This window comes from Harpia harpyja, chromosome 7, assembly GCF_026419915.1.
Source record: "Harpia harpyja isolate bHarHar1 chromosome 7, bHarHar1 primary haplotype, whole genome shotgun sequence".
In the NCBI taxonomy this organism is placed as follows: domain Eukaryota; kingdom Metazoa; phylum Chordata; class Aves; order Accipitriformes; family Accipitridae; genus Harpia; species Harpia harpyja.
In genome coordinates this window covers 7,669,735-7,694,491 of record NC_068946.1, presented here as the reverse complement: position 1 = coordinate 7,694,491, position 24,757 = coordinate 7,669,735, and the positions used below count along the sequence as shown (strand labels likewise).

The window sequence follows — 24,757 nt, the reverse complement described above, 5'->3', positions numbered from 1 at the left end:
CCGGCTCAGTGATCAGTGATAAATGGCCGTGACAAACGGAGGACTGAGCACAGGTTCAAACATCAAACTGTTTGTTTAATACATTTTTGCCACATATCTGTGGACAGATAGCTTGGGTTTGGTATCAAGCACAAAGATAAATATGTACGTCCTTCCACAAATGGCTTTATATAAAACCATACTTTGACTACAACTCCAGTTAAAAAGGAGGAGAAAAATACACGATGAACTCTGAAAGTCCGTTAGGTAACCAAATCAGCAGACACAGGCTTCAGGAGATGAACAGAGAGAGACCGCTTCTTCAAGCCAAATGTTCAAAAGCAATAATACGTTACTCTCTCATTGAGCTAATTCTTTGTAAGAAGGTGTTTGCTTGTGGACAAATCCTCTGATGCGGTGGAGAACTCGTATCCCTTTCCTGCAGCCAACGGCATCAACACCGACCAGCAAAACAGGTCCGTCACTGTGGGATCCCATAGCCTGTCCTGGAGATGTCTCCCATTGCTCGGCAGCGAGGCACCGCTTGAGAATCAGGGTGGAGCAGGTCTGAGCCTCCCTCAGCGGCAGGACTTGGGGCGAGGAAAAGCCAGGCACTGTACCCAAAGCTGCTGTGCATTGCCAGGTTACACTGCCACCCCCAGAAACAGCCACATTTTTGACTTCGTGAGACATAAGCTGCAGGTAAGGTTTTAGAAAGCTGGGGAAAGAAAGGAGAGGTGGTTATTAAACTAGCTGCTGGAACGGGGAGGGAGGAGGGGGACTCCGTGTGAACCAAAATCGGAAGCTGCAGTTGCGGTATTTCCCCTCTCGTGAGTCAATGAGACCTTCCAGATCTGGATGTGGGAAGGTATTTATACCATCCGGCACTTGTTTTAAAACAGAAGAAACACAGAGGTGTTCTCAGAAGGGGGTTTATCCTCCTGCTAGATGCGTTTTCTTGGGCTTAGCAGCAAAATAGGCCAGAAAAGGACCTTTTATGGAAGATGTGGATCAGTCCACATCAGTCAGGTTTTGGAAGACTCTGCATAGCAGGGGATGTAAAGCACGGTCCCTCCCTCCAGTTTGAGACTGGGGGAGAAGAGAGTGGATGCCAACTCGCTTTTATGGAAGGAGGTAGAAATCAAACAGACTGATGTTTATCCTATGCCAAGTATTGGTTTTATTCTAAGCCAATTAATAATACGTCTAGAGGGGGCTTTTAAGGCTGGAGATGTGTGTGGGACAAAAAACGAAAGTCTCTGTGGGTTGCTGGCTTGCAAAGCCTGGAAGGAAGTTTCACAAAGTAATAAATCATAAAAAGCCCACTCTGTTTCTTCTGCTGTCTTTCACCTAGGGACTCAAAGCACGTTTCTAATAGTAATGAGGCCTCGAACACTCATCGCCCTCAGCTTGCAGATAGGGAAACAGTCTTGTTGATTGGGAAGTGCCCAAGCCCTGGCAGCAAACCTGCAGCAGACTGGGGAAAGAAGCCAGGCAGCCTGAGCCTTTCGCCTCCCCAGTTAGCAGAGCTGAAGCGCGAACGCTGAGACATACATAGCTGGGCAGCCAGAGCCTGCAACGCACCTGCTCACGTGAAAACCAAAAATCAAATTGACCACTGGTGGAAAAAGGTTTTTAATTTCCTAGTGCCAAGCCCCTCTCCACAATATGCTTAAAAATACCCACAAAGCCACCTGCTTTCCCAAGAGTTACATAGCAGAGACACAGTCCCTAATGGTGACAGCTGCTTCCCTCAAGAATAAACCCAGTTTCTGCAAGGAGGGAATTGCCACCGCTTCTGGAGGAGCAATGCTGATTCAGGCAGGAATCAGCCCTTTCTCGTCCATGGGAGATGCCGTGGGCTGCTGTTCTGAAAGCTTTGATCCAGTGACACGCCAGTGCCATGCTCCAGGCTCACAGAACAGTCTGAAAACTGCAGCTACAGCTCTGCTGGCTCTACCGATACTCCTTTGGGAATCCCAGTGCAACGGATGGTGCTTTGAAAGCAGTTTTACTGCTGGCTGAGCATCTCTGCCCAACATGAAGAGCTCTAATTTGTTCCTTCACCCGCTGCCTGTTTCTTGCTGTCCCCGCTGTTTGAACAGTCTGGGCAGGGGAGCGAGGTTTCTCCCAAGAGATAGCTGGGGGAATCATGGTGGTGAGCATGGCCGGCTGGGAGAGCTTCACCGTCAGCTACGTCTTCCTCTTGCATGGTATTTTCCTCTTTCCGAGTCTCACTGCCTGCTGCCCGCTGCGATTTCTTGGCTAGAGGGGAGAAAAGACTGCCGCTGCCCTTCTCTTCCAGCTGACACTCCCTGGTTTTAATGCCCACAGCTTTTAGGATCGTGTCCATTTGCTTCATGTAGTCCAGGTGGCCATTTACCTGCAAGCAACAACGAGAGTCCTGTTAGAGGGGAAGCTGCGGGGAACCCAGCTCAGTCAAGTCCTTCATTTCAAAAGCCACCGCTGCTGTGAGACTTGGGTTTAGCTCTGAAAGGCTGGAAGAATGAGGTCTGAAAAAAGCAGTTGTCCACTGAATAACCTGAACTGGCTGCACCCTTCATGGCACACGCTGCTGCCGGATTACTTTTCCTCTAAGATGTGTATGTTTAAATGCTTGGAAATTGCTGAGTTACAAAACCCCAGATTCTGGGTGCCACAAGGGTAAGAGAGGAGGTGATCTGCCAGGGTGAGAGACACCCAGGTAGGAGACAAGTTGTCTTAGCTCAACTCCCTGTTCTCTGCTAAGTCACGTGTCCTCCCTGTGCCTTAGCTCCCTTGTAAAAGCAAAGATTATCTTATTTAAATTAGGATATAGTCACTAAATCTCACAACAACTACCAAGCGTGTTAAGGTTCTTGGCTGGAAGGTGCACTGATCTGTCCCACACCATATAAAACTGGTAGCCTGAGAGTTATGGGTTCATAAAACAAATTAAAGTCAACAATACGTGCAAAACCCCACACATTTTCATTGTAAGGTGATTTTCATGATAAGATAAACCCTTCTGAGATGGATATTGGAATGCACCCTTCCAGTCAGGGCACAGGAGGGAGAGAAAACCTCCTCTGCAGGTTATTATTGTCATATGCTGAAGGCTACCTGGCTGGAAAGGCAGAAACTGCCTTCTCTCTTTCAGGTGTCCTGTGCAAGCCAAGCATTTGAAGTAATGATAGCCAAGATCCTACTAGAGACCAGCCTTCAGATCTCGTTTGCTGTTGTACTCATAGCAAATGGGAGGAAGCCCTTGTGAGCGCAAGGTGGATTTATAGTGGGTTTTTCTGTGGAGAGGAAAAGTGCCGTCAGGCTGAATTGAGGCTATTTCCATGGTACACTCACCAGCTGGCCTGTAGATTTCAGCAAAGATTAAGGGGTATGATTTGCATCCCAAGATATTTTAGCATCTTTGATAAATTCAATTTCTAAAGTTAAAATCCCTCCTGACCCAGCCAGAAAGCTGTCTCAGGCAACACCGCCTCATATTTTCCCAAATCTTGCTAGGAATACCCGACAACACAGTCCCAGGTTTCCTGCTTCCCAGCCGCGTGTACAAGTGCTCCAGGAAGGGGCTGTCTGCTCATACAAGACGGTAAGAGCTCTTTGCAGAGGTCTGCAGAGAAACCCAGCCGTGGACGCTCTGCTCACCTCCCTGCCAGCTCAGTCTGGGAGGCTGGCTGATGCCTGAGCAGTCCTTCCTTGCTATGCCAGCAATCAGGGTTACCAGCACACCTCTACCCAAACCTAAAGCAAACCTCCTTTCCTGCACAGGCAAAAGTCAAACCTCCTAGCTGTTTGCGTGAAGCAGCTTTTGAGTGGTAACATTTGGATGCACTTAGGACTTGGAGCAAAGTGAAGGATTTAATCAGCACGTTAGTAATGCAATATGTGAATTTAATCAGTCCAGATGGCTCAACAGGCTCTTGATGTTTTCAACAGATTAGTTAATTAAAATAACCATTGAAGGACTAACGGACTGGCTGTTAAGATGTGTACATTGTTCTCTGAAAAAGTATGAACCTTTTACTACTCAGTAGGGGGGCTTGGGGCTAAAGAAAGGAATGAGCACAGCGTGGGACAAGGTGGAGAGAAACAAGAAGGAAATGGACTTGCTGGGAGGGTTGCTGAAGTCTCTTGGTTTGCTGTATTCTGAAACCTCTACAGTCATCACAATCTACCTGCCCTGGTCAGCGCTTGGGGATTTCTCAGCCTGTTATGTAACTTAGTCATTAGTCAGAGAGAACAAATTTCCTCTGTCATCCTAAGGACAAGAGTTTCATAACTCCTCAGTATCCAGCAGCTTCCACTAGAACAATGGGGAATTCCTCTTCCTTGAGCACCACCATCACCGAGAGACACTAGGTATGAGCAATTCTGAAGAGCTGAGCCTTTTCTCATACAGCTAAAAGAGAAGCTGAGACCTCCTGAAAGTCTGTCCCTTACTGCAGGTGTGCTAATACCTCTAAATCTCTTCAAAGGAAACTTACTTCTGTTTCCAGGATAGCCCTGGAGAGGATTCCATAAAGCCAGACCAATGCAAGCCCTGAGAAGCATAAAAGGAGGTGGGACTCTTCCTCTGCTATACTGTCACATTAAGTAATAAGCCATGAGCAAAAGAACAGCGCACAAATTGCCTTGCCACTTGAAAGCTATGAAGCCATCCTGGTGGAAAAATTCAGCGATTCCATCTCTCAAAAAGCCTGTTTTCATCTGCTGAATTCTTCTGCTGGGTAGGCTGTGCTGGAGAAGAGATGGGAACATCTATAACATTGTAAAGGACAATAAAAACTTTAAAGGGAAATAAACAATAGTTTGAATATTTGTCAGAACAAAGTGCAGGAGGAATATCAGAATAAATGGAATAGAAAAGTGTTCTTGTAACCAAAGCAAATAATATTTATGCTTGTTATAAGGAAATGAAAGCAGTGGGGTAGGTTTATCAGTGTGCTTAGGTGACTTCTTCCCTGTTATATCTGATTTTATGTTTCCTTTGACTCATTGGAAAACACAAGCCAACTGCCTATATCACTAATTCTGCTGCAGGACTACAGCACCACACCGAAAGATCTCCAAAGGACTACAGATGATAGCGTTGCTCAGGTGGATCAATCAGTCAGCTGAAAGGAGCTGTAAGTTCAGTAAGTTCAGAAAGGTTTTCAAGTTCAAATCCACCCAAAAGTATCAAAAATGTCATTAAGCATAATCAGCTGCACCTATTAAATTCAAATGGAAGTCTTTTTATTTGGTACAATAAATGCCTCTGGTTACGGTGTCATAAAAACACAGTTCAATTTACGGGAGCTTTGAAAACAAATAATGCCACCCCTGGGCCTGCAACCAACCCACTGGTGGCCGCTGTACCAAGGCGAGCTGTGAGCTCTGCAGCACAGATGCTGCTCCATATTAACGACAGCAGTTCTAGATGGAGAGAGACAGGGGACAGAGATCAGTGTGCCTGAGAAGAGATGATAATGGAATCAATTTGCAGTTACCGTGCAGCTCTCTCCGTTAGCAGTAAGCCGGTGCCATCTCCACGGCTCCACTCAATTGCCTTTGCGGTTGGTTTTCCCCAGCATTGCGAAAGAACGGATAAAGCACCAACCCAGGATGCATCCAGCTCTTTAGGACAGAGGAAGAATCAGGACTTCTCTCAGGTTTTGAGCTATAGGAACGCAGAGTGTACCCCATAGCCCAGGGGGGATGCTTGGGGAGCCTGCTAAGTGGTGGACGGAGAAGGGACCTGGGAGAAAGGAGATACTATGTACGATCCTGACTCTGCCACGGACTCGCATGAGCACAGGCAAGGCTCTTACTCCATCACAACACTGGGTATCACAATGACATTACTCCACTTGATATGGCAGAAGTCTTTGCTCGCTCCAGAGCCAACTGTTTTAAGATCCTGTCCGGTTCCTTCAAAAAGACCTCCTCCACCGATTCCAAGCGGCCAATGCAAAGAGCGCACACCGGCTCTGAAGCCCGGCCCAGATCGCAAAGCTGTTTGCTTTGCAGGGCTGTGTAATTTGCAAGAGCTCAGCTGAAAGTCCCTTGGCCTCTCTGCTACCTGCAGGGAGAGATAAAGGACAGAGCTGCTGGGCTGTGCCTTCCTCCAGCTCTCCTTCACCGAACATCCTATGGATTCACAGAAAATTACTGAGGAGCACGGGAGGCATGCAGCATGAGCAGAGGATGCACAGTTACCCTCTGCGACTCGCAGGAGCACAGGCCATTAATACGGCTGAGAATTTTACCTCTTGGATTTGTTTTGAGCCCATCACATACAAAGAGCAACTTTATCATGCAGGAAAAAGATACCCTCAAGTTAAAACGTCTCTCCAGAGCTTCGTTATTTCAGCAGGAGCAGAAATGACAACCTTGGAGGGCATCACAGTGGCAGGATTCCCTTTTGACAAATACTGTCTGTTTTAATAGAAAATGGTATTTTGTGGGGGGTGAAAAGAGTTAATAGGGTGAGCTGCAGTTTCTGAAGCTCAGATAATAATCACACCTCACTTTTCAGCAGCCCTTTCTTCCCGCTGGTGTGTCAGACACTTTGTGTACACACATAATGAAATGCAAACTGCCTCCGGGTGGCATATCTCAATAGAGCCAGCTCAGCAACTTTTGTTATTGCCAGTTCAGCTCTTGGGTTTACTCTCCGTTTCCAAAAGTGGCAGTGAATTTGTCGTTCAGGAAGAGAACCAAGTGCAACCCTGTGCTCTGAAATAAACTGCCAGCCAGTTTTGGGGTAGCACTGGTAATGAAGGGAAGAAACTCAAACGCCACTATTGCTTTCCAAAAAATCTTCAGTTCTGGATACTCCCTCCAAACCCATGCAGCCCTCCTCTTCCAGATGGTAGCAAAGACTGATTGATTATAGGACTCCCAAGCTATGCCAGATTATCACTCAAAATGCAGTCATCTCTGCCAAGCTGGCAGGCTCCTCTGGTCAGAGTTATTCCCACATGTCAGCCTAAGCCTTAATTCAGAGTGCTGGGTATGTCTTGCATGATAGAGAGCATTCAGCCTGGCAGAAAATGTCCTATCTGTTTTCCACAGTTTTCTGGAAGCTTAGAGCAAAGACCTGACACTGCCCAGGCAGGGGGATACGGTTGGACCTGGCAAAGGCCAGTGGCAGAGCAGATTCCTGTCATGAGAACCAGAAGCACATTAAACGAACCTTGAAAGACGCTGTGGCTGAATGAAGTTAAAATAGAAATAAAATTCTTCTGTTTGGGTTCTTAGAAAACAATGTCTTCCAAAAGTGAGGACAGTGAACATGTCCACTAATTCAGAAGCTGTAATTTAAATGAATTTATTAAAAAATGTGAATTCGGCACCTGTGGCAAGGCCTCCATTGCACTATATGTATATCCTGAGCGTCAGCGGCCGTGGCTTCCAGCAGAGGAGAAGCTAATAAAAATATATTTGAGGAAAACTTTATAGAGCTGAATTTATTTTGAAAATACTGTCAATGTCATTTGCATTATTCCTCTTTAATGTTTCTATTTCTGCTCTGAAAACTGATGGAATAAAGGTTGGAGCATGATTCAGCTGAAGCTAATAAGCTTTGCTTCTAAATCATCCCTTTGCACAATTACAATTCTCGTGCATAGAATAAGTCACTCAATTCTTATTTTTCTTCTCGTTTAAAAACTAACTTGACCAGTAAAAGTTCTCCTTTAATTACAGCGATATTTCTTGAGCAAGACTAATTTTTACATGCAGTCATCTTCCAGCCATAACTTCATTGTCACCTCTGGGATGAGGACTTCTTCCATCAAACTTTGATATGTTTTGTGGGAACATGTCGATGTTGAAAAGTCTGAGTAAATACTGGGGTTTTTGCTGGATTTGTCCACTGCTGAAAAACTCTGCCAGCTTTACTCTCAATTTACCTTCATCAATTCCAAGAGGACTGTATGATGGAGAGGAGTAAAATACAGAATATAACAAGAAAACAGAGGAAGTAAATGGAGGAAATCAGTTTTGGAAGCCTGAAGCCCTAAGGGGGTGAGATGGAGAGCAGCTGTACATCAGTGATGACGGGCAGGACAAAGTTAGGATGAGGGAGCTTCATAAATTCTGAATTAATAAGAGAGCCCTCGAAGGAGTTTCAAGGGAAAGGAGCCTTCACAAATGTCCTTCTGCTGACAGGTAATGCACTCCGCACACCAAGCCAGCCAGCTGAAGGCAACAGCTGCTTCCCTGAATTTTTCAACTGTTTGCAGAGCTGCTGTTGACTATTTCTTTGCTGATGCTCTCACTGACGACTGCCAGAAGTGGATGGAATCAGTTCTTTTCTTTTTAGCTATCAGGTTGGTGTCTGAACACTCAAGAGTCTTTCCAGCTATATCAAAGTTGCAAAACATGCCACTCACTTTTAAGGTGGCTATAATCAAATACTTATTTTTCAGTGCTAAACCAAGTGGAAATTATTTAAATTGGATGGTATAAAGAATGTTTTAAAAGGCCCAGCATAAACTGTGCATATAATTGTCACTGGGGAATAATTTAAACATAATCTCTTGGGCCTCAGAGGAAGAGAGATCCCCAAAAATAAAGACTGGATTGATATATCAAACTGGACTGTTCCTAAAAATAGCAGATATCTGACATGATAAACTACAGCAGCCGACTAGTGACCCAAAATATCTGCTATATTGATCAAGTCAGGATTATGGAGAATTTTTCAAGAGTCCAGATGAAAACACTGAGATGAGATTCAGTCTCCGTAATCAGGATGATGTAATAGGACCTGCCTGCGGCAGAGGAGGACTCCTCTGTAACACCAAAAGGGACTGATCACCCTTCCTCTCCCCATCTTCCTCTGGGAATACACAAGATTTGGCAGCTGAAACGTTACCATCTTTGCAGCTTTCAAACCAGCTTCTCACCTCAACTCCACAAAACAAGATCACTTTTGGTTAACAAAGGGAATTTTTGCCATCTTTGGGGACAATGACCTGTTCTCAGTTTACTCATCCCTTAATCTCCTTTATGAGTTGATGGTAATAATGTCTGGGCAAGAAGTCCTGGGCATTTGGGAAATTTCAACAGCTATGGAGTAGTGCAATCTCTCTCCTTAGCAATGCCATCTCCTACAAATCCATCACACCGGGATCTGCAGCAAGTTTAAGACCTTACCTTACCCTGGTGTCACGGGGGCAGCAGGCAGTGGTAAGCTTCATGGTATTTCAGCTACATTCAGCTAATATCAATAATACATGCTGTTGTAATTGCAAGATCTCAAACACATTAGCTGAAACTGTGCTACGGGAGAAAATCTCACGTATACAATGTGTCAGCTAAGTCAGCCTTCCCCTTGATTAACGCTTTTAATTGGATGTTGCAACTGAATTTTCTTTCCATGTCAGCTGAAGAGGTTAGAAACAAAGATCAAAACTGAACACAAAAAATTATACAGAATTAGCATTTGTGTTCCAACAAAAGACAGGAAATAGAAAGCTAAATTCTCTATCCTTAATTCACCTTACTGTGCTTTGTGTAGCCACTCTTGCAGAATCAAACATTATTAACACTACTAAGGGAGAACTCCCACTGCTTTTGCTGGCAGTTTTGCTCAAGTAAGGTCTGCGTGATCGGGATAGCTGCTTGCAAAGTCAACAGCTACAAACCTGTTCACTGCAAACCTGTCAAGAATGGAGTCTGCAACGTCTGGCTTTGCAAGAACAGTCCTATTTTCAAATACAAGGTGCTCTGATGTGTAAAGTGTAAGAGAAAAATCTATAAAAGGTGGCAAGTGATGCAGATTGTTATGCTCCATGGGAGAAAGATGTAATGGTATCAAAACTTTGCTGCTTACTCAAGTGGAATAGCAAATTTCCTATGTTGAATTGTATTAGATGTAAACATAAACTACCTGTGAATCTTTCTAAAATGTGGCACTTGGTAATCTCAGCTTTTCTGAAGGAGGGGCGCAGTCCCAGAAATTCAGTTTTGCCCAGGCTAGTTGGTGTGTCCAAACACTGTATGCACTCAAACAGATGTTGTGGAAACCCACCATGAAACAATACACACATGTTCCAGGCACAATGGAGGAAAAGGGAAAATTACTTCTATAAATCTGCAGGAAGGCCACACTGTTACAGCACCACGCTGTTTCTGAGTGGCAGTGTGTATGCGAATTTTGGCACCAGCCTTACAAAATAAAGGCTCAAGGAGCACTATAAAATGGTTCTCTGCCTTTTAGAAGCAGCTAAATATCCCCAGCCTCCCAAAGAGTACATCAAGATCGAGCAATACATCTGTGTTGAAGCAAGGAGGGACACCAGCCTTTGAGTTTTTGTCTGCCACTAAGCAAAAACAAACTGCAAGTTATTAATGGCTCCATTTGCACTTTTTTGGAAAAGCTTTTTCAGTTTCTTCTTCTGTTCTAAGATATTGACATTGCCAGCACCCTCCGCTTGCATCCCAAAGGGAAAAATGGATTTAATATGTATTTAATGTGTGATTCTCAGAGCTCCCAAATCAACAGCAGGAAGGATCATAGAAAACTAAGCCACTGACGACTCCACGGTTGTAGGGACATATGAAGAGGAAGAAATCATCCCTGTGACCTTATAGCCTAGCAGACAAATAGACTTGTTTTCACAGAGACTTGCATGTCCCCCAGGTGTGAGAGAAGGGTCTCCAGGCTCTTTCGAGCCGCTGCCTGAAGCTGAGTTCTGCTCCTAGCTCTTGCTGTTCTGATCCTGTTAATGCCTGTCACCATGGGAGGTGGCACTGCTTGTTTGAAACAAGTGAAACAAAGGTGTAATGAGACACAGGCAACCTTTTGCCTTTTGAACTCCCTGGGGTTCTTAATTAATTCACATTTTGTAATCACAATTAATTCTTTGCTGCAAGTCTTGGGAATACAGAGGAAAAACCCAGAGTTTAATGCATTTTGGGAAAAAAACCTGACTCTCAGAAGTGCCAAATCAGTTGGATTTCACAAAATTCAGACTTTTCATCTGCTTATGGTATTTATGTACACTGTGTACCTGCCTGGCTGAAGGCTAGACTGCCTTGAATCTGTTTGCCTTCCCTCATAATGGGAATACTATGCCCCTCTTCTGAGAGCGCTTTCGGAAAGACAAATCAGTTATTCTTGGTTTTTAATCATTGTCATAAAGAAGGCTCTCCCACTGCTCAGTTACAGCAGCAAAGAAAAGCAGAGGTAAAAAGCTTTTGAGGTATCTCGGAGGGAAAAAGCAAAGGTGTGTTGATGTGCGATACAGATCATTCTAAAAAGAAGCTCTGTTGTTTTGCCTTCCATTGTGCAGAGATGCTGCAGGAGAAGAACATGGCTGTGAAATGCATCAGCATGTTTTCTCTATGTACCATTGCAATGACTGCTCTAGAGATTAAAAAGTACCTTGTATCTTTAGTCTGTGGGCTGTACAGAACATGGCTCTGGCACTCCCCATGTTTGCATAAGGAGGGGTTTACTCTCAGTTGGTGTTGCCGCATGTTGTGTTTACAGGAATTTGTGAGCGCCAGCAGCAGGTAGGCATCTGCCATCCGGACAACGTGTTGATGAAGAATAAGAAAAGGAAAATTTAGCTGCCATCGAAAGCATGGGAAAGGAAGGCGTTTTAAAGTCAATGCAAAACTTAATCATAGCCTAAAGCTCTTTAAGACAATTTTCACATTGGACTAATGAGAGAACAGTACTGACTTCTGCAATAATTGTCACGATCTGTCCATGCTCTCTACTAGACTTCCAGCCAGGCATTCCTACTGTCCCCAAGCTTGCAAGTTCATCCCTGGTTTCTGCTGCGGTAAAACTGCCCAGAGAAACTTAAGCACCTGTTCTTGACTTGTGAGCCTCGATGAAAATGCTCTGCCTACATTCTGACTCTGAGCATTTCTGCAATATTCAAATGTTAATGCAAAATGTAATCTACAATATCCCATTTGAACAAACAGCAATCAATCTAATACACTACAGCTCAATTACTTCCTTGGTCTCTGTAACAGGTGCTGTCAAATAAATCTACTGAATAAATCAGTCCCATTGTAACCATTAGGAGGGCTTTTATAACTGCATTTGCTGAGTGGGAGGACATTTCTCTCTCAGTTTTTTTACTGACAATCAGATAAAAAACATACTAATCAAGAGAGACATGCAATAAATGCCTTGGAGGTGAATTCCTGTTTATACTGAGGTCTCTTAGTCCTCCACTCATTTGAGGATTCTGATGCTACCTCAGCAAAGAGAACCAAGCCCTTTGGATCCAGTCCAGTTTTCACCATGGATGGGCTGGGAGGTGGCTAAAATACTGAGGTTGCCTGCATAATATTTTCACGCTGAGCACCTTTGCATCATCTATGCTTTATTCTTCTATCACAACTTGTGCTTTCTTATTCCTGGCAGTAGACTCATGGGACCTCCAGCAAGAGCATCTGCAGGGATGGAGCTGGTCCCCATTACAGAAAATATAGTACTGTATTTGCAGCAAAATCTATCTTTTCTTTCTTGCCGCTTTAAAAAATATTGTCCCTGAATATTTCCTTCCCCATTCTTGCTCCTTTTACTTTTAAAATGTTCATCAGAATGCACCGTATTTCTTTTCATAAAGCTCCATGGTCTGGAAAATGGATCAAGAGAACGACACCTACTTAATATAGGTTTTTCCCCCTGTGGGGGTTGCTCTTTTTTCCCCAAATGCTTTGCAGTAAGATTAAGCAAGTGAAAGTGTCAGCTCTTTCTGAAATGAGAACAGCACTGGGATTGTCTGTTGGCATCAGGCAGCACGGATACAGATGCACAACAATAGAAGATTAGCAGATAGCAGCTCTGCAACCATTATTCATTTAGCTGAAATGTAAACACTGCTCCTCTGGGGGAAAAATGGAGAGGCTGCTGTGAGCCAGGCAGGATAAAGCCTGCAGGACTCCAGGGAGTTTCAAAGTTCAGGAAACAGAAGGTCAACAGAAAGAGGGTCTCTGAAGATAAGTCAAAAAGAGGAGAGTAAAGACGGACTGAACTAACAGGAAAAGTCACCCCAGTGCCAACACTGCTTGACATCTTTGGCCATTTTTCTTTTCATGCCAGTACAGATGTCATTGCTCGCAAGCAACTAATGGCAACGCTGGGGATGGTGAAAAAATGGATGCGGGAGCATGTGAAAATGCTAACCAAGACAACCCAGTAAGATGCAAGATACAAGAACAGCTACAGTGCTGGACTGTGTTTAAAAGCCTCTACTACACCACTTCCTTCTGGGAAGCCTATATTTTGTTCTGCAAAGTCTCTATTTTATCTGTACAGCATTAAGCGCTGTGTTTTTTGGCAAGGGCTTTACATAGCTCAGTTATAATGAATGAAATGAGCTGGTAACAGCTGGGTATTTATAGGCCTAGCGGGCTTGTGCTCCAAAAAATCTGAAAGCACTTAAAAGTGCCTTTGGCTCCAGAGCAACATTGACGGTCCCTACCCGCTCGTGGGGACAGTGGGGAGGAGTCACGGCAGCAACAATGACCACGGAAGTATCCTAAGCTTTGTGCTGAGCATCTTCCAGTCCAGTTTGCAGAGAGTGAAAAATGAGTTAAAACACTAAGATATGGAAAAACAAGATTGCATGTCCAAGATTACTGTGAATATGAATACAGAAGCTAAGTTCTGCATGATTTTCTGTGGCAGAGCTCACTCATGAGTAAAGACAAGGTAATGACATCATTAGTTTGCTTAAGGTAATTGAGTTGAATACTGCTAGACATATAATACAGTGGCTTATCATTAATGACACCAGATAGCTCTGAGGAAACTAAATGTCTACCAGACATAGAGGTGAATCTCTTCCTGCTTCCTGGAGACCTACACTCCAAAAAGGCAGCAGCCCAGGTCTGGACCTAGCAAACCAGCCATTGGTATCACAGAGCTTCTGTAATTACAAACTGGTTCCTGCACCATGGCGTCAATGCAGCCCAGGGGACCAAGGTACAAGGCCTATGAACTTGCCCTTGTATGAACCAGAACTGTGTTGAAGGCTCCACCAAGATAAGATTGCAGGTTGTACCTGCTCCGCAGTCGTGTGTTTGAGCTTCGGGTTTCCCAGCTGCTGATCCTACCTACCTGCTGATCTGGGGCTTGTGAGACAGCAAGGTCTTTCTTGGAGAATAATGGCATTTTCTGTCTCCAGTATGAGATGTTTCAGAACCAAAATACCCGAAACACATCCAACAAGAGAGGCAAATTCTCATTGTTTTGCTCAATACTGAGTGCTGGCTGGGCCAGCAAAATCTATAGGGAAGTCTGAGGTGAGATTTATCTCAAAGAAAGGAAAGAGGGACAATGTACATAGAGGTGCTCTCTTCAGTATCCTGTCTTCCCCTAATCAATGAGTGTCAGGTTACAATGCTGCAAGAAAAGGACAGATGGAAAAAACTGAGAATATAAGAAGTATTACTTACGACAGATGAAAGGTCCATGTTTACCATCCTCCTGTCATCCAAGTCGACTGGCTGGAGCCCTGCAACGTTGATCTGGACAGAAGAAGTTCTGTATACAAACCCCAGCAGCCAGTCCCCCCTAGGAGCAGAGCAGAAGAAGAGCGTGAATAAATCCTGTTGCCAAACCGATGCAATAAGTGACTACTCAGACCACGAGGAGGGTAGAAGTGCTGGGAAGCACAGTGATGTCTGGACCAAGACCTGCTGCAGCTTTGTCTGATGTAGGAGTCACAGCAGTTGCCGAAGTTCCTGGGACACAGTAGTGTAAGTCTGAATTTAATCCTGATTCACGGGTGTAGTCTCATTACATGCAGCAGGTTTAAAAATCTGACCCTTCTATTTATTTCTGTATTTGCTTAGAGACTGCAACACATTCACATGTTTAATCTTTTTAATGTACAAACAGGTAGAAGTTCTCCAGCCTGTAGACAGCTGTAAATGTGATGAGGCCTACAATACCAATGTTGCTGACATAAAGATCAACTGTGAAGCTCCTCAGAGTGCTCCTGATTTATAGGTACTGTATAAATACATGGTTTCAATGACAGAACTAGGAAGAGTTTGTTCCCACTGTAAAGTATTGCCATAAGTCACTGAGACAGTTTCAGGGTAGCCTATAGCATGATGAGAGAAGGCGATGCGTCCTTTGGAAATACATAACCTCTTCTCCTGTGCTGAGCAACAGCATAAAATCTGGGCACCTAAATGCCACTACACTCTGTAGAGTAGATTTAAGTTGGATGCGAGTGGTATTTGTACTCTGTGATGGCAGCAGGTGAAATGCATCTGCACGGGTGGCCATTTCTGGCTGCTCCTGTCCACTCCAAAATGGTCCATGCTAGAAGTTGTAAGTCTACACAGAGCTCTGCAAAATCTTTGCAATGCACCAACGCTACTCAGGCATGGGTTCTTTCAAAAGCTGAGCGAGTCTAACTAATTTGGTTAAGGTTTCCCAGTAGGATTTGTAACCCTGCTGTGAAATTGGATGGGACAGCTCTGACAGCTGGCTTTCACTCTCCACGTCCTTTCAGACTTCAAAGCTAAAGGAGACAAGCTACACTGGACTGAAGCTCAACAAATTGGGCCCAAATCTGATCTTGCAGGAATTCTATTCAATTTAATTCATCTGACCTAAATAGAGTTACTCCTAAAGTGACAGAACGAGGCCACAATTTGTGTGAGAGACCAGAGAAATCAGAATCAGGTGAGGTCTTACCATGAAATGTTTGTGTCATCCTTCTCTCATATCTAATATCCTCACATAAATTTTCCATATCTCTCAGTTACCCCCTCTAGCTGCTCATGCTAGCTGCCCTCATGCTAACTGAATAACCCTCAAATTCAGCATCTGAGGGCAAAGTAGAGAACCAGCATAGTGGAATATTTCCTGACAGTCTCCTCACCTGCTTCTTCTTATTTGTGAGCAATAAGCTACAATTTCTACATCATTTTTCATTCAATATTCAAGACATGAGCTTGCCAAAGCAGAGACTAACCAACTTACTGCACGCACAGCGGTACAAACACACATACTGTTTTATTCCAACAGCACATGCAGGCTTTGAAACTATAACAAGACCCTTTTTTTGTGTGTGTTATAGGAAATGAATACACTGAGCTTTTTGCAGTGAAATTGATTTTTGTGTAACACAGGGAGGAACAATATTTGCCAGGGCAAATTCAGTTATATGCAACAATTGCTATCATTTATGGCTTCTTGGAAGAACACAGAAGCACTCCCAAGGAGGCAGCAATTGCTTTTTCCTTATGTCACATGAAGAAATACTGTAACTGGTGTGCACATCCAGCATCCATAAAACCTCCTGTGATCCAAAAAGGACAAAAGCAACAATTTTCAGCCTGACAGATGGGATTAATAATTTATTGTTTTAATATTGAATGCTTTTAATTCTTTCATTTAGTTCTTCTTTGTAAATTAATATACTATGTTAGATGCACAGTAATGCAATACTTCCTCATCTTATACATATGTATGTAGACATACGTATGCCTGTGTGTATGGAAAGTACCGACAGCATTTTCAACTGTCCTTGACCTGCGGGCTCATGGCTTTAGAAGCTGTCTTGACTTGCAGTTACACGTTCTTTGCTAATCTTCTTGCCTGGTTATTTCTCAATTTATTTTCCCATGCTCTTAGTCTTCCCTGCTTCATTCCTTCATTTTAATTTCCCCTCTTCTAATTGTGCTGGTAAGCTGTGTTCTTGTCACAATTATCTTCCAATACACAGTCATTAGATTTGATACTGTCACTTGAATTCTTAATAGCTTTTATAAGATTGACTTCAGCTGTTTTGTGCCTCTGATCTCCCTCTTCTCACCCAGCAGCTCTCACAACTCTGCATAGCAGTTGGCTGTGCAGTTTTAAAAGGCTGATATTTGGTTTCAAGGTAACCTATCTATTCTTTCACAACCTTAGTAAATTTGCTACAGCTATTCCAGCTATACCTCCTTTGTAAGTAAAATGTCTTGTTCATGTGGACTATCTTGACCAGAAACTGACTCCAGACATAAAAAATCTTCAATTTGCTGGAGCTCCTTCCCTTCCATTGCAATTTTCACATCTTGTTCCCCATAAGCAGCCCCTACTGAATTGTATCTCAAAGCTTTTATAGATTTTAATTCACATTCTTTAATTGTCAGTGAACTTAATGGCCGTATTTATAGTCCTTTACATAAAGCTGAGACTTAAAAGGGCCTTAGAATATGTCAAATTACGCACACAAACACACTGACCCAGCTTTAAGCTGCCAGGGTGATGTAACACTGCCACTGGATGAACAGGACCTACATTTTCAGCGCCTCAGGCTCCCAGCGTAACTATGCATCGTAAACAGCCAGGAGGCAGAGACAGAACACCCTTCAAGTGTCTCCTGAAGACTGTCATCTCCAATTAATCTGAGGGAGAGACCTCCAGAAGGAAGAGGCTCTGGCACTGCTGTCTCTGGTGCTACTGAATCAACGTACTCACCAGCTGAACAATTATTCACTTACAAAATGTTTAAAAGGGATAAATGTACAAAATCATTTCAAAGTGACGCTAGGATAATGAAGCGGGGAACTGAGCATGTACAGACCTGCAATAACCATTTATGATCCTGCCCGACACCACTTTTGTGATAGCTTTCCAGTACTTGGCTTCACCTTCCACTGGAGCTCCCAGTAAGACCACATCTTCAATGATCCCTTGAGAATCTATTCAGGTGAAAGCAGAACAGCTTAGATTTAGAAGACACATCAGAAAATATATCTTTGCATGTACATGAAGGAGGGGTACATTCAGATGTGCACTACAGAAAAATAATAATTTCTGTGATTTAAATTTTAAAGACAAAAATGATGAAAAGGAGGATCTTAAACATCATTTTGTGTAAATGTTAAGTGTCTGCAGTTCCAGCTGGAGTCAGTAAACATGAAAATTAGAGATCCTGAGAGAGTGAAAGGAACTAGGCTGAAGGCAAGAGGGACAAGTGGCCTGGCCTCTGTCCGGAAAGATGCAGTTCAAGCAGCAAACCTGTGGAAAGTTCTTTCCACAGACCTATTGATCTGGGTTTGCACAGAGCTGAACTATTACGCTTTGAAACAGGTGAAGGGGACTGACATTCCATATAGTGAGCAAATGCTGTCATATAGTAAGCACGATAAAACTCTTCCGGAGTTCATGAAAAATATGACCTGTACACGCAACAGAAAACCCCAGATTCTTAACATTGATTGGGAAGTAGCAACAATGAAGGCATTTACCAACATGAAGTGGTAAACCATCAACTGGTTTGATTTTCTTGAAGGGTACTTTAACCTGAATGCCCAGGGCACGATTTGCTGAAAAGGAATGTTGACTTCTAAGTGTAACAAATCTTCCTCTCTTATCGGACAGCTGCAACTGGGGAACAGTAGAAATAATGACTGAATGAGAAATACTGGGCAGCTCTGCTACTTTCCTAAACTCCTAAACAATATATTAATATCTATTCATAAATCTCCTTTGTAAAGAGAGATCAAGCACCTGATGCCATAGCAGTGAAATGAAATTCACAGCAGTGCATGTCTTGGGAGACTCCTGGACATAACATGCCAAAGCCACACTCTCCACGTGTGGGAGACCAGCATTCACAAGATGTGAGCTAAACCATTCTCAGGCTGGTGTTTGCGGTTCATAAAATAATATGCTGAAGTTTACGGGGAAGTGAAAGTGAGAATGACTGCATACCACATCAAGTTATGACGGAGAGGTGCTGCCTGGCTAGACTTTTTAAATGTAAATCAATTGGTTTCCTTTCCCTGATAGCAGTAAACGACTTGGAGCTGCCTGCAGCGCCTGCATCTTTCTCTGCAGTGTAAATCCCAGCGCCTGACAACAATCCAAAAGAGCTCTTGTGGTATTATTTCTTATTGCAAAGCAAATTTTGCACCAATCAGGAGAACACCAAAGAGCAATTCAATTTTGTTAGTGTAATCTGTGAGCAATAAAGTCCTGTTCCCATAATCATGGGCAATGAAAAAGAAACCCAGAGCCTTGCAAACGGGGAGCTCATTCCAACCAAGGTACTAAATTCCATGGCTGCAGTGTGAGCCAACTGAATAAACAAATAGCTAATTCATCAGGATCCCAAACATTTGGGCAAGGCATTGAAAGCTTTTGTTTCTCCAGTCCTTTGTACAGCTTATTTCTTGCTCAGAACAAAAATGTTTAGGCCTGGCTGAAAAATACTCATTTTCTTTGAACGTTGACAGAGGGCGACAGCAACCTGAGGACAGATCACTGGCCTACATAGTTGCTGACACTCTAGATAAATTAAATGTATTTCACAGTTTACAAATCTTTTATATGATGAACAATGAAGTCTGCACAAGCAGGAAAATAGAAAAAAAAAAAAAGGAATTACTGATGGGGAAAAATTAAAAACTGATAAGATGATTTGTCCAGAAAAAGTGCGGAAGATACAAGCTGACCCAGAGCCATAACCAGTCCTCGGGAGCTGGGCTCTGCTGTGCGTTTAGGGTACAACTCACTGGGCAAAGAGGAAAGCATCTCATCATGTTAGTCCTCACTGAAAAGAGAACAGGGGTGGAATTTAGCTCTCTCTGGGCAGATGCAGTGCCAAGGACAGTGTTTCATGGCAGAGTTTGGCAGCAGTATTCCTGATACCTAACCACAGCAGAGATGATAACCCAGTGGTGATACTGGTCACAGGAGCAATTCTGTAGGATGCTGTGATCAGTATTAGACAGCTATGTAATATGGGATACCTCACTCCCATCACGCGCAGTTTGGTGTCAAGGTTCAGGTTCTGGTGGTAACAGCCATTATCAGTTTTCATTAGTTTACACTTCTTATTTAACTAAAATGCATGGGAATCGTGATGAAGAAATCAGACCAGTGATCTTCTCATGCAGTAACTTGTCTCTGATGGGTCATTACTACATCTTCTGCTATAATGTCATTTTCTGGAAACCTGCTAAGCTCTGGCTTCCAAAGTCATTTGTGATGATGTATCCCAAAGGTTGCTTAATTGCCTCGCAGAAGAGTATTTTCTTTTAACAGAATTTGAGTTTCTGCCATGGTGTTTCACTGGATAATCCATGATTAGTTATTTGTCCTCAGAAATGCCACTGCCATCTGGATACAAAAGGCCTGCATGACTAGGCCTTGTATTTCTTTTCTGTGAGACATCCAAGTCCAAACCCAAATCAGTCTCAGATGTCCCAGGTCCCAGCTCCATTCCTTCTGTGGCTTGTGCTGGAATGTGCATGTGAAGAACGCCTTGGCAATCTGTGCTAAACATGCTGCTTTTCATCTCGCAAACAGCTCAGCTTTCATAATTCAATTAAGGAACTGAAAAATTAGTGTACAGTGGGGAGCTGCTATGATACATAATTACGATGCTTAGATTTCTTTAGAATGGCAGCCAACCTTAAAGACCCCTAATGATTTCCTTTCGCGTATTACTTAGCTACAGTCCCATGTTATTCCAGCAAGAGACTGCAGAGCATTAAATAAAAGCCTGAAAATATCTCAGCCCCTGGCATTCTTAGGACACAAAAAGAGTAGATCTAGGGCCAGATTAGGATCTGGGTTCTGGCTTCAGTATAACTCCATTAAGATCATTCTGGATTTGATTAGATTTATTTTGAGAACAGAATTCCTGTATTTGAGGACTTCCATCTTAAACCAGAAGTGAAGTTCTTGTACACAGCTGTCAACAGAAAAAATACTGACCTTCTCCATCCTCACTTGACTCTTTTCCCACCTTCTTGGACTTTATTGAACATTTTCCTTTATAAAGCTCCTTATTTATTAGCAACTCTTTGTGAGGCTAAATGGTTAATGAATTAAATTAGCTACGTAGGGGGGGGAAGGCAGGCTGCATGCACATACTCACTACTGACTCAACTCCAAGATGCAATTTACATCAACTGATCATAATTATTTTATTCTTTTTCTAAATTAAAAATAGAATCTATTAATAAACAGAACCACAATGGGTAATAAATTGACAGATGGTTTTATACTTGACTTTGGGGGAAAATTACCATGAAAATAGCAGATGACAGTGGCATTTCAGTGACTTAAATGGAAGGGAGGACTCAGGGAATCAGATACAATAGCTACAGAGAGCTTCCAATAAAGGCAAAGCATCCTCTGCCAAGATCACAGTGGCACGTGGGCAGCTCACAGACTGATCTAGCAGCCAAATGTCATAGAATGTCAAGTTGTTGTTTACAGACTGGAGACCAAACTGACACACTGGAGCACTTCGAGTGAAGACAGTGGATTTAATCCACTGAACAGGTGGAAATGACAGTAGAATTTGGCTCCAAATGCATTTCGAAACCATTTTTTAAAGTATTTGTCCTATCCTAAAAGACCCAAGCTCTGCTCCAGAAGAACTCTTCCTCTTGGAAGAAAAACTCTACCAGCAGTAAGGAAAATAAAGGAGAAAAAGGTTAGAAGGTGAATTTTACCTTTTTCTTGAGCCATTTCCTGCAGGCAGAAGTAAATGACTCTTGCACCCAGACTGAAGCCAATCAGTGTGACAGGTCGCTTACCCTAAGAAAGATGGAAAGGAGAAAATGCCATCAAATACTGTTCTAGACCTAGAAAGAGAGACTGGCTGCAGGATCCCCGAGACCCTGATACACAAAGCCCTTCTGCTTGTGCATGATCTTTTAAACATTTGAGCAATTTGGTTGATTTCAAAGGGATTATGTATCTTCAAAGTTATGCACAGTTCAATATTGAGAATTCTGCATATCTGAGTATTTTGTGGGTTTTGATATTCAGAAAATCAGTTGAAAGAATCTAATGATCAGAAGTTACAACAAAGCAGATGTTTCAAACAGAAACAAAACAGATGCTGTCATTGTTTTGAAATTTCCAAATGAAAGCCTAATTCAAGGAGCAAAATTTTCCTCAAAATGTTTCAACAAACAGAAGAAGCTGTAATACAAAAATACTGACCACTCTAGATTTCAGACTGAATGATAGCAGCACTGTGTAGCTGTTACAAAAAATGATGTGGGTTAAGCTTTTATTTTGAATAGCCTAATAAGATCTTCTGTAAGATCAAAGGGACCCTAATCTCAACAACAATGAAAAATGGTCTTTGTATTAACCAGTGAGCAGGTGTGCGATGGACTCCCTAGACATCATGCTAACTAGTTTTAGATGCTCCAGCACATTGGAATGTGTGTTTTCACAATAGCTAATGCTTAAAAGGCAGTAACAAATACCCCCAAGCAAAACAAAGGGCTTGTATGAAATAAAGTTTATTGCCTTTCCTGGGATTGTATTTTTATGAGAAATCAAGTTTGTTTCTACTTGGCTGTTTCACATTGTTACGACACGCAGCTCTGGGGCCATGGCTCCCATAGGGCTCCTCTATAATAGATACCGGACTAGCGTGCCTGTGAGACGAACGCATGGCCAGCAGCAAAGAGCCTCCCTCCATGCCAGCGATAGCCCAGCAAATAATGGCAGGCTTTTGGGGGGCAGGAACATCTTTTGCAAGCCTTCTCAGGAAGGCTTAATAACTTCTGTCACTTCTTTCAGGTACCAGCCCATTCCACTTCTCTGTAGGCAAAACGTGGCTCACGGTGCATCTCTCGCTGCACAGTCTTCTCTTCCGTTGTTTTGCTAGTGCCTCTTAATTATCAGTGAATATTTTTAACACTCTGTGCTCTCTTTTCTTTTTCACCTGTCTTTACTTTCTGTTCTCAGATTTCCACTAGGTGAGCTGGCCTGGCTGGTGACATGGTCAAGCCACTTGTCATTTATGACCTGGATCACTTCTTCTTCATTTAGAAAAGCTTTAGGTTAAATGGAATGAATCTTAGCAGGATTTCTCTGACTCAGTTGGGACTTCCTATTTTTCCCCAATGAACCAGATACATGCTGGTCACCTTCATGCAGCATTTTTTCATTTTTCAGTTTATTATTAATTTTTGTCTGCCTGGAAAGATACCACTTGACAGTTAACTAGCATGACTACAAAACTTAACCTCCATGGGCCAAATCCCTTCCAGCTATTATTCCTGGATAATTTCTAGCCAATTACCTGCTGTCGACTGAGCAGGATATGTGCTAGGTGTTTGCCTACTTCAGCAGACCGATGGAGACACACTCCCCAGGGGTTGTCAATGACACTGGCAACAGTCAAGAGTGAAGCTGGCCAAGTCAAGGCTGTCACAATACCTGCAAGACACAAAGCAAACAGCACCACATAGTCACAAATCTGGGCTGCTCTTAGGAAACATCAAAAGCAAGATGGTTCACTGAAGTTAAAAGCTAAACCTAGGACCTTTTGTCATTTCCAGTTCTTCTTTCTCAAGAGCTGATCTGAGAAATATTTTGCTAGACTAAAGATAAGAAAGAATCTGATGTTCTGATATGGAGGCAAACAGACGCTATGCATGAATGTAACCTGCATGTTTGAGAGGTTTATGTAAAGCAGTAAAACACAGTGTAATAACATAGAGAAATAAAGTCACATGTGAAGGAAGGTGTTTCCAGATATAATTTTAAAAGAACAAGTCAATGACACAGAGGCAAAGCAATCCAGGAAAGCAAACGTAAATTACAGGTGTGGCAGAGAAGGTTCTCAGGCCACATCTGCAGGGTGGTGCCAATACTGCCAAGGAAGATGTCTTCTCAGAAATCTTCCTTATTTAGGAAAGCTCCCTTAAACAGACACCAACAGTGAAACTGCACAAGAGCCACTTGAGCAGATCTGATAACATTTAGGTTCTTACCTGACAAGACAGTGAATTTTAGGGCTTCTTGAGCCATCATGTTCACAAAACCATTCAGCAGGGAATCTAAGGCGTTGCCAAGCTCCATCAAGTACTTGGATTCCCAGGCCAGACAATACTGCTCACTCGATTGCAACATGCTGCTCCATGGTGCTGTGAAGCTCCCTGAGAAAGGTTGCAAAGATGGAATTCATGTTCAGAGAAAATGCAACAACAGCTGACTCCTAGCAAGATGAGCCCAACAGAGAATCAGAAAAGAACCTGCAGGACACTGGAACGTACTGATATACTGTGATAACAAGGAATCATATTTTAAAATACTGTTAGATTTAGACTCCATATTTCCATTGTTTTACAATAAATTTGGGCTTTGTAAATAATTGTGCAGCTTTAGCTGCCTTGGCAAAGAGTCTTCAGCATGGACAGGCTCAGACTTCATGACCCATTCAGTTGCCTCAGAGACTGCCAAGACAGATGGACATTAACACTAATTATGTCAGGTATTAAGGACATTCCTCCTGTCATCAGACATCAGGCCAAGTCCTGCAGCTCCATCTTCTCATACAGACCAAAGGAGAGCCTGTCCTGAGAAAGATGAAGTGCTGAATGGCCGCACGGACTGAGTTCTATGGGACCAGAAGCATAGAAAATATGTAAGATCTTGTCAAAATCTATCACAGAGCATCTTCCCAGCACTTCAGTTAGGTGGGCAAGGACTGCAGTAATGGCCCTGTTTGAAAACAAGAAATCTGCATTTGCAGATCTAGACTGTAATTATTTTTACTTTGCCATCTAGCCTAGTTAGCCACTTGAGTTTAATTTTTTTCCTTGCAGGTGCTACTCAAAAGCAGTACCTGGATGTTTGAGAGATAATGGATAATTTCCACTGTGCAAGTCTAATTTTTGGCTGAAAGAACAATTTGTAAGCCATACTCTCTCCTGTTTGTAGTGTAGCTTGTACTAAGTGGCCAGGAGGGGCCTGGCAACGCTATTAATGGCAGATGAACTCTGAAGGGCAGAGCAGAATTTTCATTTTAATTAACTGAAACCC

The 24,757-nt window shown here is 43.0% G+C and overlaps 1 protein-coding gene across 3 annotated transcripts in view; it reads right to left on the bottom strand.

The window, feature by feature from the left end:
- Positions 1–37: 37 nt before the first annotated feature.
- The window catches only part of TMCO4 (transmembrane and coiled-coil domains 4), a 42,262-nt gene continuing 17,542 nt past the window's right edge, over positions 38–24,757 (bottom strand). For all 3 annotated transcript variants that reach the window (XM_052792649.1, XM_052792652.1, XM_052792651.1), the window contains exons 9-14: positions 23,707–23,871; positions 23,013–23,149; positions 21,421–21,505; positions 17,532–17,649; positions 14,398–14,515; positions 38–2,362 (exon numbers count right to left, since the gene is read on the bottom strand). In XM_052792649.1, the coding sequence (XP_052648609.1) occupies positions 2,030–2,362; positions 14,398–14,515; positions 17,532–17,649; positions 21,421–21,505; positions 23,013–23,149; positions 23,707–23,871 (956 nt within the window). In that variant the 3' untranslated portion in view covers positions 38–2,029. The remainder of the gene's footprint in view (positions 2,363–14,397; positions 14,516–17,531; positions 17,650–21,420; positions 21,506–23,012; positions 23,150–23,706; positions 23,872–24,757) is intronic.